This window comes from Barbatula barbatula (assembly GCF_947034865.1).
Source record: "Barbatula barbatula genome assembly, chromosome: 8".
Lineage (NCBI taxonomy): Eukaryota > Metazoa > Chordata > Actinopteri > Cypriniformes > Nemacheilidae > Barbatula > Barbatula barbatula.
The window spans coordinates 3240370-3254980 of NC_136771.1; the positions used below are offsets into that span (position 1 = coordinate 3240370).

A 14611-nucleotide genomic window follows, 5' to 3' on the forward strand; every position below is an offset into this window, starting at 1 on the left:
AGTTGTGGCTAACTGCGGCTTCGTGCTCTACCGTGGCAGGGCAAGGGACTATTGACTATTAATATTGAACATCAAACTGGTGAACTTTTTCAATACATGGAGCACAAATTCGGCCGTAATCATCGACTGTTTTTTAGCTATCGGCCGTCGATAGTGTCAAAGACCAATACTGGTTATTGGAAAAAATGTATCCGTGCATCTCTTATTAGCACCAACGCAAACATATTCATGATGTAAACTGATTCAGGTATTTCAACTAAACTGAACAGAGAACTACAAATTATGTGGCGAATGTAGTTTTGCCAGCCATTCATTCATGTTGGCTGAAGTGATGCGTTACTTCAGGAAATATGATATGAATATGAATCCTGCTGTGTTTTCTGCAGATTAGGAAAACAGATCTGTGTCTTCATGTCACTTAGTAAACGTGTATGCGACAACATTAAACCGAATGTTCTCAGTAACCTGTAGAACCTTCTCATTGATTGTACACCTATAAACCTTTATACACCTAGCACTTTATTTCCAGGTCAAAGCCTCTCAAATTAATTTTGAATTCACTGTAATCGCAGACTTTTGGATGCAAATTTGTTTTATTTGATCTTGAACATCTTTATTTAGAGTCTTGAACTCTACAGACAAACAGATAGTCTGTCTTCAGAAGTAAACACTTATTAATTATGAAGGACATCCTTCTGCAAGGAGCCTTCTGGCGAGAGCCTTGATGTCCAAGTATCTCTCCTTGTGTTCTGAGGTTTGGCTCTCCAGCAGTGTGGGCCAGTACTCGATCCACGTCTGTTCATCCAGAATGTAATTGATAGTATTCATGCTCCTGCTACAAACAACAGAGAAAGCGAGGATGACTCTCCCAGTATCCTGGACTACATTAAACACATATCTGCCAGCTAATTTCATTTCTTCAAGTATGCAAGTACATTTAAAGTACAATTTGTTTGAGTTGAGTATTCAACAACCATCTACTGTGTCTCCATTTAAACATTTAGTACATTGTTAAAACCCAAAGCTCTATCTGCTAACAGTTAAGCCTCTGAAAGACACACTTGAAAAATGTATGGTTTCAAATTGTAATGTCTATTTTTTGGGAATTGGTGACTTTTGTGGCACTTGCAATGTGAAGACATACGTCAATAATGGATGTGATTCACAAAGGCTTAATGCCTCTGATAAAAGTCATATTTTAGTCCTGACAGCAGTTATTTAATGTTGATGACACATTGGTTATTCTCAACACTGACTCAACATTAATTCAGTTATCTTGCTAGAAACGTAATAGGAAAAATACTGTATTGCATTCAAATAGTATATAGATTTAATGGACCAAATATATTATTATAATGCAATAATATTACATTTATGCAATTCTTCAATAGTAAAAAAATATTAGTTCACAAAAAAGATCTTGGCCAATTGTGATGCTTTAGGGTCTGACTTGTGTTCAGTTACAGTGACAAACTTCTTTTTTTTGTGGTTGTTGCAAAAACAGAACTGCACACCTACCTTGGGGATTTACCCATGATGAGGTATGACATGCCATGTAAGAGTCCCAAAGATTTTCTGCAGTTGGGATGGGCCAGGAAGGTTCTCACCTTCAACGCCACTTCATTATCACTTCCTGAAGGACAGCTCAACTTTATCACGCTGAAACAGGGTTGATTTCTATATGCATTGATGGGCACAGGATGAATAAACCATACCTTCTCTCAGGGCATCATTCACCCTCATATTATAGACATCTGCGTGTGTCCCCAGATTCATCCCCTCCACTGTGACTTTATAAACTGTGAAATATGTACATCATTATTTACACCAGACCGGTAAAACATATTTCAGGTTCAGACCGAACCTGCACAACAGCTGAAATGCAAAGAACACACATGAATGAATACGTTTACCATAATCTATGTCAGAATGACAAGCCCGGTCCAAACGTTGAGCTGGATCGACCGTGTTTTTATTCTGAAAACCGCAGTTGTCTGTGTAATCAGATGTTTATAAAGCAAGGGTTATATGCGCACACACACACACCAATACAAATATTTTATCCTTTAAAATTTGACATTTTTATAGTACCTTCAGCACACTGATACACATCTTCATGACTTAATTTGCGCAGAGCGCCATCTTTCTTATCAGGGTGATAGAACTTTGTGCACCGTGCATCTGAGAAAACACAAGAGTTAACTCAAGAGAACATCTAGAGAACTGTGTGTGTGTTAATATCTCACCTGGTGAATAATATTCATAGACGGTGACTGCAGCAGTTTGAAGCAAACCCACTTTACCGACCTTGTGCATTCTGAAGACGATTCTTTCTCTTTCTGTATGAGAAACCTATCGAGGCAGACGATCACGTCATTCAGAAACATCACTTTATTACATCCGACGTCAATCTGACGGTATTTTGGGATCCTGGTATAAAGCATGAAAACATGAAGTCTGTGGATCGTCTGATACGGTCAGGTGAAATACCTTATCGACGTAGAGGAGGAGGGACCCTTTCTCTGAGAGCTCGTTGTCCACCTCAAATTTCTGGATGACTCTGTCTTTGCCCGTGGCCAACTGTGGAAATATCATTGGTGAAAAGTCAGTACATGACAGAATCTAACATCATGTATTTCTATGTTCACCCAAAGTATCTCAGATTTTTCTTGAAGTTTAGGTTGAAATAAGAAATAAGAGAAATAAGCTTCAGTTCTTCATAACAGTATACCTCTGCGAGATCCCTTTCATCCACTTTAAACCCTGTCAGTAAACCCACATCCAGAATGCTCAAGGTGGCGTCTCTTGTTTCACTTTTGTAGCTGTAAAAAATAAATAAATGAATCGCATGTACATCTATACATGACTAAATGTTAAATAATTGATTATATTGTTTACTTACGAAACGTCTATAGTAAATGTGTAACTTTCCTCAGCCCCTTGATAACTCACTGAACAAAAAGGACGTTTTGAGATAAATAGTACAACGTTTTTCATTTCAGGGTTTTCATTTAACACCGAAGCAAGACTCTGTCAAACCTACCCTCACGATCTCGGTCAATTTTAACATTTAGATCAAACTGGTTACAGGTATTAACCACCTCAGTAGGATTGGCGTTGTACATAGTGAGCACCTGAAAACAGAAACAGGTAACACTGGCGTCACACAAGTACTGTATACAGTGAACATGGTTCATGAATGTGATGGTCGTACTGTATTGGTCATTCTCACAAAACCCCTGAAACATCATGGCAGTAAAGATTTGAATTATGAAACATATTATTAGCTAACACAAAAAAAGATCAGAATTGAACAAAAGGCGTAACGTTAACATAGTAATAAATTGTTTGTGTATGTTATTGCTTTTTCTGCTGAAATTCTCATTACTGTAACACACACGTTTACTGTAACGCGTGTGGATAACATGTTGTAATTTAAACAGTAAAATTAAAACATTCTGAAAAACAACTGGATGTTCAACTGGATGTTCTCAAATGAAAAAAATATTCATGTATAACAAAAATCCAGAAATCGTACATGAAGTGTCCTTGGATGTTTTTAAACACACACAAATATATTTAGATATAAAGTTGGATTTTATGTGAAGAAACACATCTGCCAGTACCTTTATTAGGGGGCTTTATTAAATGGCTAAATGGCTATATTTTATATTTTAAGATGCGACACAACCACAGCCACTAGTTTCTACAAGACAAAGAGCTATGGATATCTGCTGGTGCAAATGTCGTAAGTGCCTAGCAGTGCCTACAGAAAGGGAGAGCTTAAGGTTTACAATTGTGTTAAACTGTCAGTATAAATTTAGAAATGAATGCTTTTAAACATTTTATAAATAGCTTTTAATGAATTAAAGGGAAATGTGTTGATCTGCGTGTTTTTAAGAAAATTACATTCGACATCTTGAAGCCAAGACTTTGTGAGAATCACCTGTATACCGTCTCATGTTTACTCACTGAGAGAGTGGCTGTTCCAGCTCCTACAGCTGTTACGTTGAAGTTCTTATTGAGATCGAACTGTTGAGTGACACACACATATTTCATTTGTCATCAGAATAATCACATCAATTATTTTGTACAGTAATAAAAGCAGTATAACCCCTAATTATAACCTTGATCAAAACAACACTAATGATGTCAACTATAAATTATGCATGACTTATGAAATGCTTAATTCCTGGACATTTCACCAGTTTTGAAATAAAAAATGATCTTTACGTTTTTTTGTTTCTAAATATTCATCGGTCAGATATTTATATTTGGTTCATGGACTATTTTCTTATCATTCTTTTATCCTGAACAAACTGTGGAGCGATTGTGCTGCCACTGATGTCGGAAAGTCTTCTCGCCTTGTCCGAGAATGTAACGTGCATGTTGTTTTTATGGAAACGCCATCGGACTGGTGTGCTTCTTCCTTCAACAAACAGCTGCACTTCCAGATTGAAGTTTTGCTCTTTCGTCTCCGGACCTGAATGGGATGAAAAGATTAAAACGTATTTCAAAGTTTATGGTGAAGACTGAGGAATGCACAGGTGCTATTTGGCATAAAGGTTGTACTCACACTCACACCACAATCATACATCAGCAAATACGAAATCTGAAGACTAAGGTGTGTTTTTGGTTATGACTTTTATATGGTAATTCAATGTAGCCATGTTTCTTCCTTGCCCTTGTGTGTTCCTGATATGGCCTTGTCCCAAATGGCGCACTCTGGTCTTGAGGACCTCCTCCGAGTCCACACTTGGTGACGTCAGGAAGTGCAGACATATAGGTCACTAGGCACGAATTCACAAGGGTACATGGGAGTGCATTTTGGGTCAGACTTGTGGTCATCACGCCGGAAAGAGCAAGTGGTGCATTCTAATCACTCTCTCAGTAATTTGTTGTCGTACACTGATCAGTCTGCGCAGCACCCGGTGAAGTTGACCAAACCCCATTGTTGTTATCTGGGACAGGAGCTATCGGTTTTTATAGTTCCGTATTTCAAATGTTGATATGCCACCCGAGTATTTTGCAATTGATATTATGTTTGTAATGCATTAATGTGGCATGTCGTAAATGCAACAGCTTATGAATATTTATTTATTTGTATACACTACACATATGTGCATTATGTGATCCTAATGTCCACATATGTTGTAATTTAATATTTCTCTATAATACAGAAGCTGTGTTGTTCAGCTTTACCGAGCCCAGATACAACTAGAGATAAATCTACAACAAAACATGGCTTATAACCGTAAAGGAATTTTTCACTTTCAACATAGATTTTCAGGATAACATCCCTGTTGTCATAGAAGATGTTTATGTAATTTGTTCTTTAGTCGAAAAGAAATGAAGGTTTTTGATGAAAACATTGCAGGATTATTCTCCATATAGTGGACTTAAATGGACTCCAAACGGTTGAAGGTACAGTTTAAGTGCAGATTCAAAGGGCATTAAACAATACCAGACGATGAATAAGGGTCTGATCTAGCAAAACGATCGGTAAATTTCAATAAAATGTATATGCTTTATAAACACAAATGCTTTCATTGTTCTATTCATCAAAGCGCACTCACGACTTGACATAATACGTAATTACATTGAAAAGGACATTGGAGTCCATTGGAGTCCACTACATGGAGAATAATACTGAAATGTTTTCATCAAAAACCTTAATTTATTTTCAACTAAAGAACAAAATACATAAACATCTTGGATGACAACAGGGGTGAGTAAATGATCATGAAAATGTATGTTGAAAGTGAGCAATTCCTTCAAGTAAGAAAATGCACTGCATTAAACGATTTTATTCTCGAATAGCTGGTTTAATAGAAAATTAATAAGCAATTATGTGAATAAGAAACGAATTAATTGATTAATTTAGAATTTTATCAAAACATATATATAAAAAGTGTATCCGTCATGTTTACGTATATGTCTGAAATCCACGACACTCCGCCCATCCGTTCTGTGATTGGGCGTTCGCAAGAATTCCTGGGTAGGTCGTTGGGAAACAAATTAGCTCACGAGCAGACTTCTGAAAGCTAAAAAGACAAATGGGACACACTACGCACTCGCGCCCTACACACTTGGCGAGCACGCACAATTTAAGTCCACGAGACCACAAATCCACATGAAGTGGGCCATTGGATCAGGGCCTACGATTCCCTTTCGTCTGGAAGTCATGTTCTCATTGGTTTCTTTGTCTTGTGCTTATCCGTTAAGTTTGTTCATTGGCTCCTGTTTATTAGCTGTGTCTCATCATCATGTGCTCAAATTAGTTGTATTTATGTTTGTGTCAACCTGCTGTTGGTGAATGTTTTGTGGTCAAGCTTGTTTTTCGCTCATGGTCAAGTCTGCTCTTGCTCGAGTCTTTGTTTTGTATTTGCTCACGTTAGATTTAATAAACTGCACATGGGTTCTACATTCAGCTCGCCTTTGTGGAGTTTCTGACCCTTCATGTCATCATTACCGGTTATGAAGATGAGAGTGCTGGCAGGCGTGCCAGGAAACAGGTCAGCTGGAACGGAAGTCTTCATAACTTCATGTTGTATTCCACCTGCTCCAAATGGGATGAAAAAGGTGAGAGAGAGACACAACTTGGAATGAGTCTGTTGAAGGACGATTTTATTATAATAAAGGACATTTATTTTAACTTCTATGTTGTGCTCTTATTGGCTGTTCTTTCGTCCTTATTCATAATCTTAGTCATCCTTTAAAAAAAATGACGTAAATAAAACGTTTGTTTTTTCATTGTTAATTTTCAATAAAATTTTAAACTAATTTCTGAGTTTTAGTTTAAGCATCTAAGCATTTTAACAATAAGAACTATTTCTGTGTCCAAAAACCTTTGACCGGTAGTTTATGTATCTCAGACATTGTGTGCTTTCTGGGTGTTTAACAGCAAAGTATATTTTCTTTGGTTTAACTTGAATCTCACCTCGCATCGCTGGATTAAGCTCCACAGTTTTCTGCAACACTTTCCGGGTGCCTTCAGACTGAAGGAAAAATATTGTTATCGACCTGACATCTATTTTCAGCATTCGAGAATTGGTTCCTCAGGTCCACATTCCTTTATTATGTTACAATCAACAAATTGCAAGAATGGGAAGAGATAATCCATCAGATTTACCACCACATTCAGGGTCTTCTTCACTCCATCAGTGTAGTCAGAATCAAACACGGCAGCCTTCACCTCAATCTGATGTTCGCCCAACTCCATGGGAATGATCACGTATGGAACGGATCTGCTAGAAAAGGGTTGGACCTCGACCATTGTTCTGTATTTGCCCTTCTTACTGGCAGCGCTGCAAATGTGTTCTGTCTCCATAAATTCCACACGAACCTGTTGAAAATGAGACCGTGCACATCTCTTCAAAATCTCTGGATTGAACAAAATATCAGTAATATTTTGAGGGATACATTAAACTGAAATATCAAAAAATAAAGAGATTATGTTAATATGATGTAAAGAAGACAGTGGCAGATGTAAGAACGACTGAAAAATAAAACGTTCAGCAGAAAGAATTACCTTCATCTTCTTTGGTGTGTAATTGTGAACGATGGCTTTGATTTCCAGCTGCTCGTTGCGAACGGCCGAATACGGCATCTTGAGGTCGATGAAAAACGTCTTAAAAACCACCATCTCCAGAGGATCTGCCACACAGATACCTTTGGGAAAGACAACAGGAGCGAAAGTGTTACATAACCGCATAATGTACTGTTGAACATATATACCTACAACTCACCGTTTGTGTTTGACAAGCTGATGGCTAAGATTTGCCAGGTTGTGATGGAGTCTTTCAGGAAGACTCTGTCTATTGATAGCATGCTGGTATTTGAGAAAATGAGGAGATAATCTTTTTTACACACAGCTGAAAAATGATTTTGTTCTACAGGTCAGTCTACTACTTACCAGGTTTCGTCTTGGCATTGAGGAACAGTCACCTCCTGCCACAGCCAGCTCTCAGGAAACAGTGTCCGTGACACAATTTCATCAGGGTCTGTGTAATCTAATTCTGTATAATAAAAAGAGACTGATACTGTTGAATGTTAAACGATATCATTGGTTACCAAACTTAAAATAGGAAAGGTTTGGGGACCAGTTTAAACTTTTGAAAAAGTAAAAAGGAGATCTTTTAGATTTGCATGGTTCCCACCGTCTGATCTCCGTCTTCTCTTTGAAGCAGTAGGGCACTCGTTCACTAGAAAAAAATTATAGACACAGGAATTATACTGTAGTTTATATAAATATCCAAGTAATTTTATTATCTGAAAAAGTACTTGTTCTGGAGGTGGTTCCTCCAGCGGTGCTGGACTCAAACATCAGACCAGCGTCATAGAAAACCCCCATACTGTCTCTTCCACTGCCCGCTGTACAACCTGTGTCATGTTTCTCAATCACGTCCCAGATCTACACACAGCAAACCAGTTATCAAAGGTAAAGATTTCCTGTAGCACAGTGGTAAGAGCATGGCGCTAGCAATGCTTATGTTGAGGGTGCGATCCCAGGGGATTGCACATACTTGTATAGTATCATGCAATGTAAGGCACTTTGTATAAAAGCGTCTGACAAATGTAAATACGTTTTTTGCGTTTGCTTTATTTAGCTTGATGAAGATGTGTCACCTTTGACTGTGTGAGTTTGTGCTTGTTGAGGACATGCACAGCCTTTTCAACCATCACCAGCCCAACTTTAGCTCCGGGGTCTCCGGTTATCCGCAAGCTGAAATAATCACCCGGACGATAAATGCGGAACTTGTTTTCCACCTCAAGACTGAGCTGTTGAATTAGAGACAAAGACGGGTTGAATATGATGTCATGTCATGTCAGCTTAAAGGGGTGGTGCAAGGTTTGTGTCATGCATTATGAGTTCTTAAACTTATTTAACTTATGAGTTGTTAAACGTGTTGCCTTCTCATGCTTAACATGGTAAACTTGTCAAAAAACGAGTTCGAACATATTACGTAGTATTTCTGTGCTCTATACACTCCTTCAGTGTTCGTACAGGTTTCGGAAAGTTGACAACAAGATAAAATCTTAGTCCCTTATTGGACAATTCTCCCGGAAAAGCATGCACGCCCATGCATCAACCATGGAGAGCGGGAGAAGGAGTATGTGCAAGTCACTTTCACTTGTGTGCAGGAAAGAGAGAGAGCACTTTGCCCGCAAAGTTCAGCTGTGTTGTTTGTTCGCTGCATTTGGACAATGAATGTTATATGAACGTTGGATATAACGCTGGATTTGGAGATTGTTTGTAACTGATAGACGGAGAGGCGGTCCCAGCGCTTAAAGATTCTAGACATGAACCGCAGGCGGTAAGTGAAGCTGTTTTCTTGGCAATGTGTGCACATGTGCTTTAGTTCCGCCCCCCTTCCCCCCCACACGCCTCGCATGTTTTCGAAAATAATCGTATAGCTGTATCTGTCTTTTATAAATGTGATCAAACTAAATATACTATTCCGTAAGTACTCAAGATTAACATGAGATATACAGAAACTGTCTGAGTTAGGGCCGCTTTAAACCAATAACTTTATTGTTCATGCCAGAGGTCTGAACTACATGAATATCTCACGTTGTTAAGAACTTCTGCTGATGCGTGATATCTAGCTATTGAAAAGCTTTGTAAATGGACTTACTGTTCCAGTGCACGTGTCCTTCACATCAACCCAAACGGAGTCAGACACCACCTCATCTGATCCCACATGATAATACGCCACAAAGCGGAAAGACGGCACCATTTCTTTGGTCACAGGTAGGGAGAAAGTGACTAAACCTCGATCTCTACTCTTATACCTGTCCACCTTCACAATCTGTCCTTTACTGATGATCTGAAAATAACATGAATAAAAAGACACCTGGGTATTCAAATACAATATGATTTTTCCAGTCTTGACGTGGTCATTATAAAATTACTGTAAATATATTTACAAATATAGGACAGAATGTGATTATTGACTGGACATGTTTATGCCGTTACTTTGTTTTGCCAACCTATTGAATTAAGTAATTGTAAGCTCGTGAACTTTAAAGCCTTCGGACTCTCACTTTCTTATGGAGTTGGAATCAGGATTTATTATGATTATAATCATGCAAAGGTTTAATATTACAGTGTCTGTACTGACCTGCAAATGCAGTACTAACTGATCTGTAAACATTGTGTGATCAAAACCAGTAGCAGTGGTCATTGTCTTCCATTATCTTGCCACGCATCCCCCTTAAAGGGAAAGACTATCCCAAAATGAAAATTCTCTCAAAGACAAATAAACATATTTTGAAAAATGTCAGTAACCAAACAGATCACATACCCCATTTACTGCCATAGTAGGGAAAGTAAATACGATGGAAGTCAATGGTTTATGAGATCTGTTCGGTCACTGACATTCTTCAAAATATTTTCTTTGTTTTTAGCAGAACAAAGACATGTATACTGGTATGGAACAACCTGGCATCAACAGTAAGTGATGACAGAATTTTTATTTTTGGGTGAACTATCCCTTTAAGAATAAAAAGTTCTGTGCAGGCGGTTTTCATTTTACCATTGTACCATACAGCAAATTTCTCTCACCATGTACGTGTAATCTTGATCTTTGGCTCCTGGACTTTTTCCTGTAATCAGATTGACTTTCATTTGATCACTGATCTCGAGCGCCGCAGCATCAATGCCCACGTGCAGGTAGTTTTGGGAGTTGCTTTTGGGAACGTACGCTTGAGCTGTCATCGTCTTTACTGCCTGCTGTTCATCTTGCAATCCTGGATCTGTGGTCTTTGCCTGAAAAGATATAAAAATGAATGTAGTAAAAAGGATTGTATGGGTGCTTGTATATACAGATATACTGTAAATAACTAGCAACAGTTGCCCAACTATTCAGTTCAAATAGTTTCAATTGAATATCCTGAACTAGATCAGCAACGAGGCCGGTCTTACGGTGATCTGCAGTAATGTAGAATCACTCTGAGAATTGACGGTGACCTTCGCAATGCCATTGGCTTTTGTTTGACCTCTGACCCCTCCAGGATTGACCTCCACTTGCACACTTTTAGCGGGCGTCTGGTCAGGATTTGTCACGTAAACCTTTATGAAGGCACAGAAAAAAATAACGAAACAAATTAAACATCCAGTAAATTGACAGATTTATAATCAATGTCTTCAGAGTTCAATCTGTTTAGTCTAGATTCACACCGAGACGTCAAAGGGCATTCCAGGTTTGAAGAATTGAGGTGTTCTCTTGAAGTGGATGGTGTACGGTGACGTCACAATCTGAATGCCTCTCTTTTGTGCTTCCACCATTTCACTGCCTGTAACACACACACATCATTATGTCAACAGTACATAGACACATACACATAAACATAATAAACAACAGATAAACAAAGTGTGTTGATCTCACCGGTGTCTGTTATAACGCTGACCGAAACAAAGATTGATTTCCCGACCAGCTGGGTGATGTCTGGAACTGTCTGAGTGATCATGTCCCTGGTCAGATCTGCTGAGCCCTTTCCTTCAGCTATCTGTTTATATATCAGACAGAGAACATTATCAGTATGTGTATAATGTGATGTATCTGGTTTTTAAAAAAAATGATGTTCTAGATCAGGTTTGTTCATGCTTGTCTGTAAAGCTCACCGAGACTCTTTGTAGAGAGGAAGTTATACTTGTTTTACTGTCACCATGCATCACACCAAACACCACAAACGCTTGTCCCATAACCTTCTTCCCAAAGAGATACCTAAAAACACATACAGTCTTTAATTCCTTAGCATTTCTACGATCTCTACCATCTCTCACGGCCACAGGTCAATAATGAGCTTTTCCACAATTAAAGAATTGTAGGAACAATTGATGTGGGGGCTCATGTACACCTTTCAACTTTTACTGTTATAAAAGCTCAGGAACGTCAAGACAACTTGAAGGTGGACTTTCTGTCATTTAAATTCCATTTTATTTCACTGTCTCCAAACTCGCAATGGACGGGTCGTTCCTCTTACTCTGCAGTAATGTCGACTATTAGACGATCATCACCAACATAGAAGAACGACTTGGCGGGGGTTAATTTGACTTCAAAAGTTGGAAGCACTACAAACCAAAACACAGACAAAACCAAAAAGATGAACACATACTTTGGGTTTCAGAGTTATACATATTGCACAACACGCTGGTTTTGTTGACATAATCTTACTGTATTCCTTGACCTCGAAGTCTGCAGTGAATGTCGTCTGCGGGGTGTTTGCGTACCGTGTGACCACCTTCCAGATCCCAGGACTTAAAACATAAACATGTTAGATTTTATAACATTAAAACAAACGTCAGACCACGAATAGAGTTTAAACAAAAACAGATTTCACATCCACTATGTACAGTGATGGGCTATTTAAATCTTTCTTATACAGACAATAATGATCATTTAAGGCTGAATGGGATATATATGAGCAAACCTGGCAAATTCAGAGATTCGATATATTCTAGACTTCATCCCTTGCGTTGGAGCAACCTTTTCGGTTGCAACCGTGATGCCTTGTGGGTTCTTTAAAGAAATGTCTCATGAGATATTGATGAAATGTGATGTATTTGTGTCTAGAATAACCGTGAGCTCATATTGAAGTTTGTACCATGATATCCACTGAGACTGCAGACTGACTGTGTGGAAGCAGGTTTGGAGTCAGAGAGAAAACCCAGTACCGAACTACAAACAGGATTGAGAGAGTCATGCATCATTATCCACTGTATATAGTTTACTTCAGCTGTGGAGAATAAATGAAAAATCATCAAAACTTGTTGTAACTGATGTCATGCTGATGTTACCTGTGCTAGCAGGTGTGTAGATGGGTTTGTCTGTCTGTACAAATATATATCCAGACTGAAATGACACCATGACCACTTTCTCAAGGGATTTAGAAGGAAATTCAGCCTGTAAATACACAAACTGCTTCTCCGCATCTCTCTCGAATAACATTTCGTTGGCAGGAATCTACACAACCAAAATGGCAAAGAATGAAAACTAAAGCATTTGAAAAGTTCAACATCATTCACAAAACTTGTTTTGCTGCTGTGACAAAACTATAAAGATCAGGTATCAGGCTATGTCATGCATTCTGCCTTCTTTACACTGTTAAACGTGCTGGCTTCTCATGCTTAACATGGTCAACTTGTTAAAAACGTATGACGTAGTATTTCTGTACTTGATACACACCCAGAGCACTCCAAATTGTTTCGGCAAATTTTTTTCTAATTCTGGATCCCTGTGTCGTCAAAGGGATCCTATTCCTTTTATTGGTCAAAAGCAAGGCGAAGGCCAAAGAGCTCGCCCACGAGCCAACCGACGAGCAAGACCCGCTTACTATCAGCGTTGTTTGCGCTGCGTCAAGATGGGCTGTGCTGAGCTGCAGCTCATTACTCTTGCGAAAGTCAAGTTTAACTGTGTTTGTTTTTTCACAGCATTTCGGTGATGTATGTTATATAAACTGTGAATGTAACCCTGGAGATCGTTTGAAACTGGCGTGGTCCCAGTGCTAATAAATGACGGACATGAACTGCGCGCGATAAGTCAAACTAAGTCATAAGTTTGTGTTTTGTTGGCAATCGGCGTGTACGTGCATAATGTACAAAACACGATTAAGGGATTAACGTGATGATGTGTTGCTTGCTCGTGCTGTAGTTCCATCCCACTCTCTCGACTTGTCCCTCCTCTAGCAGCTCGTGTTTTCTGGAAATTATCGGACATCTGTATCTCTCTTTTATAGATTTGATAAAACTAAATACTCTTCGAAGTTATGACAACTACTCTATAGGCACACAAGATTAATATGAGATTGTCAGAAACTGCTGGGGATACGCTATCTTTAACTATATTCCTACATGCTCGCAGAAGTGCACAGAACAGAGATGTGTCACCTTTATGTCTGTAAGGACCTGGAAGTTATTTTCCCTTGTCAGGATCACAGTTTTGTGCAACAGATGTTTGATTTTGTCTGGGAAGCTTTTCAAAATGATGTTCACACTCAAATCTCCTCCATTATAATCCTGAGCCTCCACAAACACGTTCTCCGAGGAATCCACCCTCAGCAAGTTAGGAGCCGACAGAACGAATCTGAGAGGATAAAAATCACATTCTTTTAAATACAATCTACAATCTAGATGCTGATAGTGTTATGAATACTCACAGCGGGTCACATAATGTGAGGAGAGGTGAAGAGAGAAGAACAATAGTGGACCACAGCAGGTGCACATTCATCCTGACGGACTGTGTGTCTGTTCGTGTTTGTGCTGCATCATGCACATTTATACTCAACATCAGTTAGGTAAATAAAAGATTAATAAACAACTCATGATGTGAACGGTTAAAAGTCGTCTTATTCAGTTCCAGTAAACGGTTGTGTACATTCAACCTTTGATAATTTGGCAACTGCTGTGTTGATCTTGCAAAATATTGACCAGTCCATTGAAACAGAAATGACAGCAACGCATAGCAGCATTCATTACATTACATTTACATTTATGTATTTGGCAGACGCTTTAATCCAAAGCAACTTACATTATATTATACTATACATTTGTTTCTAAGTACTATGTGTAATCCCCCTGGGATCGAACCCACGACCTTGGTGTTGTTAA

General features: G+C 38.7%; 1 protein-coding gene across 2 annotated transcripts; it reads right to left on the reverse strand.

Annotated features, from left to right (window-relative positions):
- Window positions 1–498: 498 nt before the first annotated feature.
- Window positions 499–14253, reverse strand: LOC306897259 (complement C3-like). Of its 2 annotated transcripts, none has more exons than XM_079461860.1 (34): window positions 14161–14253; window positions 13892–14087; window positions 12803–12968; window positions 12610–12683; window positions 12436–12524; window positions 12180–12262; window positions 11989–12076; window positions 11627–11729; window positions 11391–11511; window positions 11183–11298; window positions 10928–11074; window positions 10568–10771; window positions 9639–9830; window positions 8629–8781; window positions 8284–8413; window positions 8160–8204; window positions 7916–8018; window positions 7749–7831; window positions 7532–7671; window positions 7133–7345; window positions 6941–6998; window positions 6473–6559; window positions 4365–4483; window positions 3973–4032; window positions 3044–3134; window positions 2903–2951; window positions 2732–2822; window positions 2491–2580; window positions 2247–2352; window positions 2092–2181; window positions 1914–1994; window positions 1716–1799; window positions 1519–1633; window positions 499–835 (listed from the first exon to the last, which is right to left on the reverse strand). In XM_079461860.1, the coding sequence occupies exons 1-34, from the start codon at window positions 14229–14231 to the stop codon at window positions 679–681; spliced, it is 3795 nt and encodes a 1264-aa protein (XP_079317986.1). In that variant the 5' UTR covers window positions 14232–14253; the 3' UTR covers window positions 499–678. The 2 variants fall into 2 exon arrangements, with proteins under 2 accessions (XP_079317986.1, XP_079317985.1); XM_079461859.1 differs by having other exon boundaries at window positions 6437–6559.
- Between the last annotated feature and the right edge of the window lie 358 nt (window positions 14254–14611).

Coding starts and splice junctions, on each gene's coding strand:
- LOC306897259 (XM_079461859.1), bottom strand. CDS start 14,231: ATGAATGTGCACCTGCTGTGGTCCACTATTGTTCTTCTCTCTTCACCT. Junction 9,831..10,567: donor ATCAAGATTACACGTACATG/GTGAGAGAAATT, acceptor TGTTATTTTCAG/ATCATCAGTAAAGGACAGAT. Junction 6,560..6,940: donor GCTTAATCCAGCGATGCGAG/GTGAGATTCAAG, acceptor CATTTGGAGCAG/GTGGAATACAACATGAAGTT.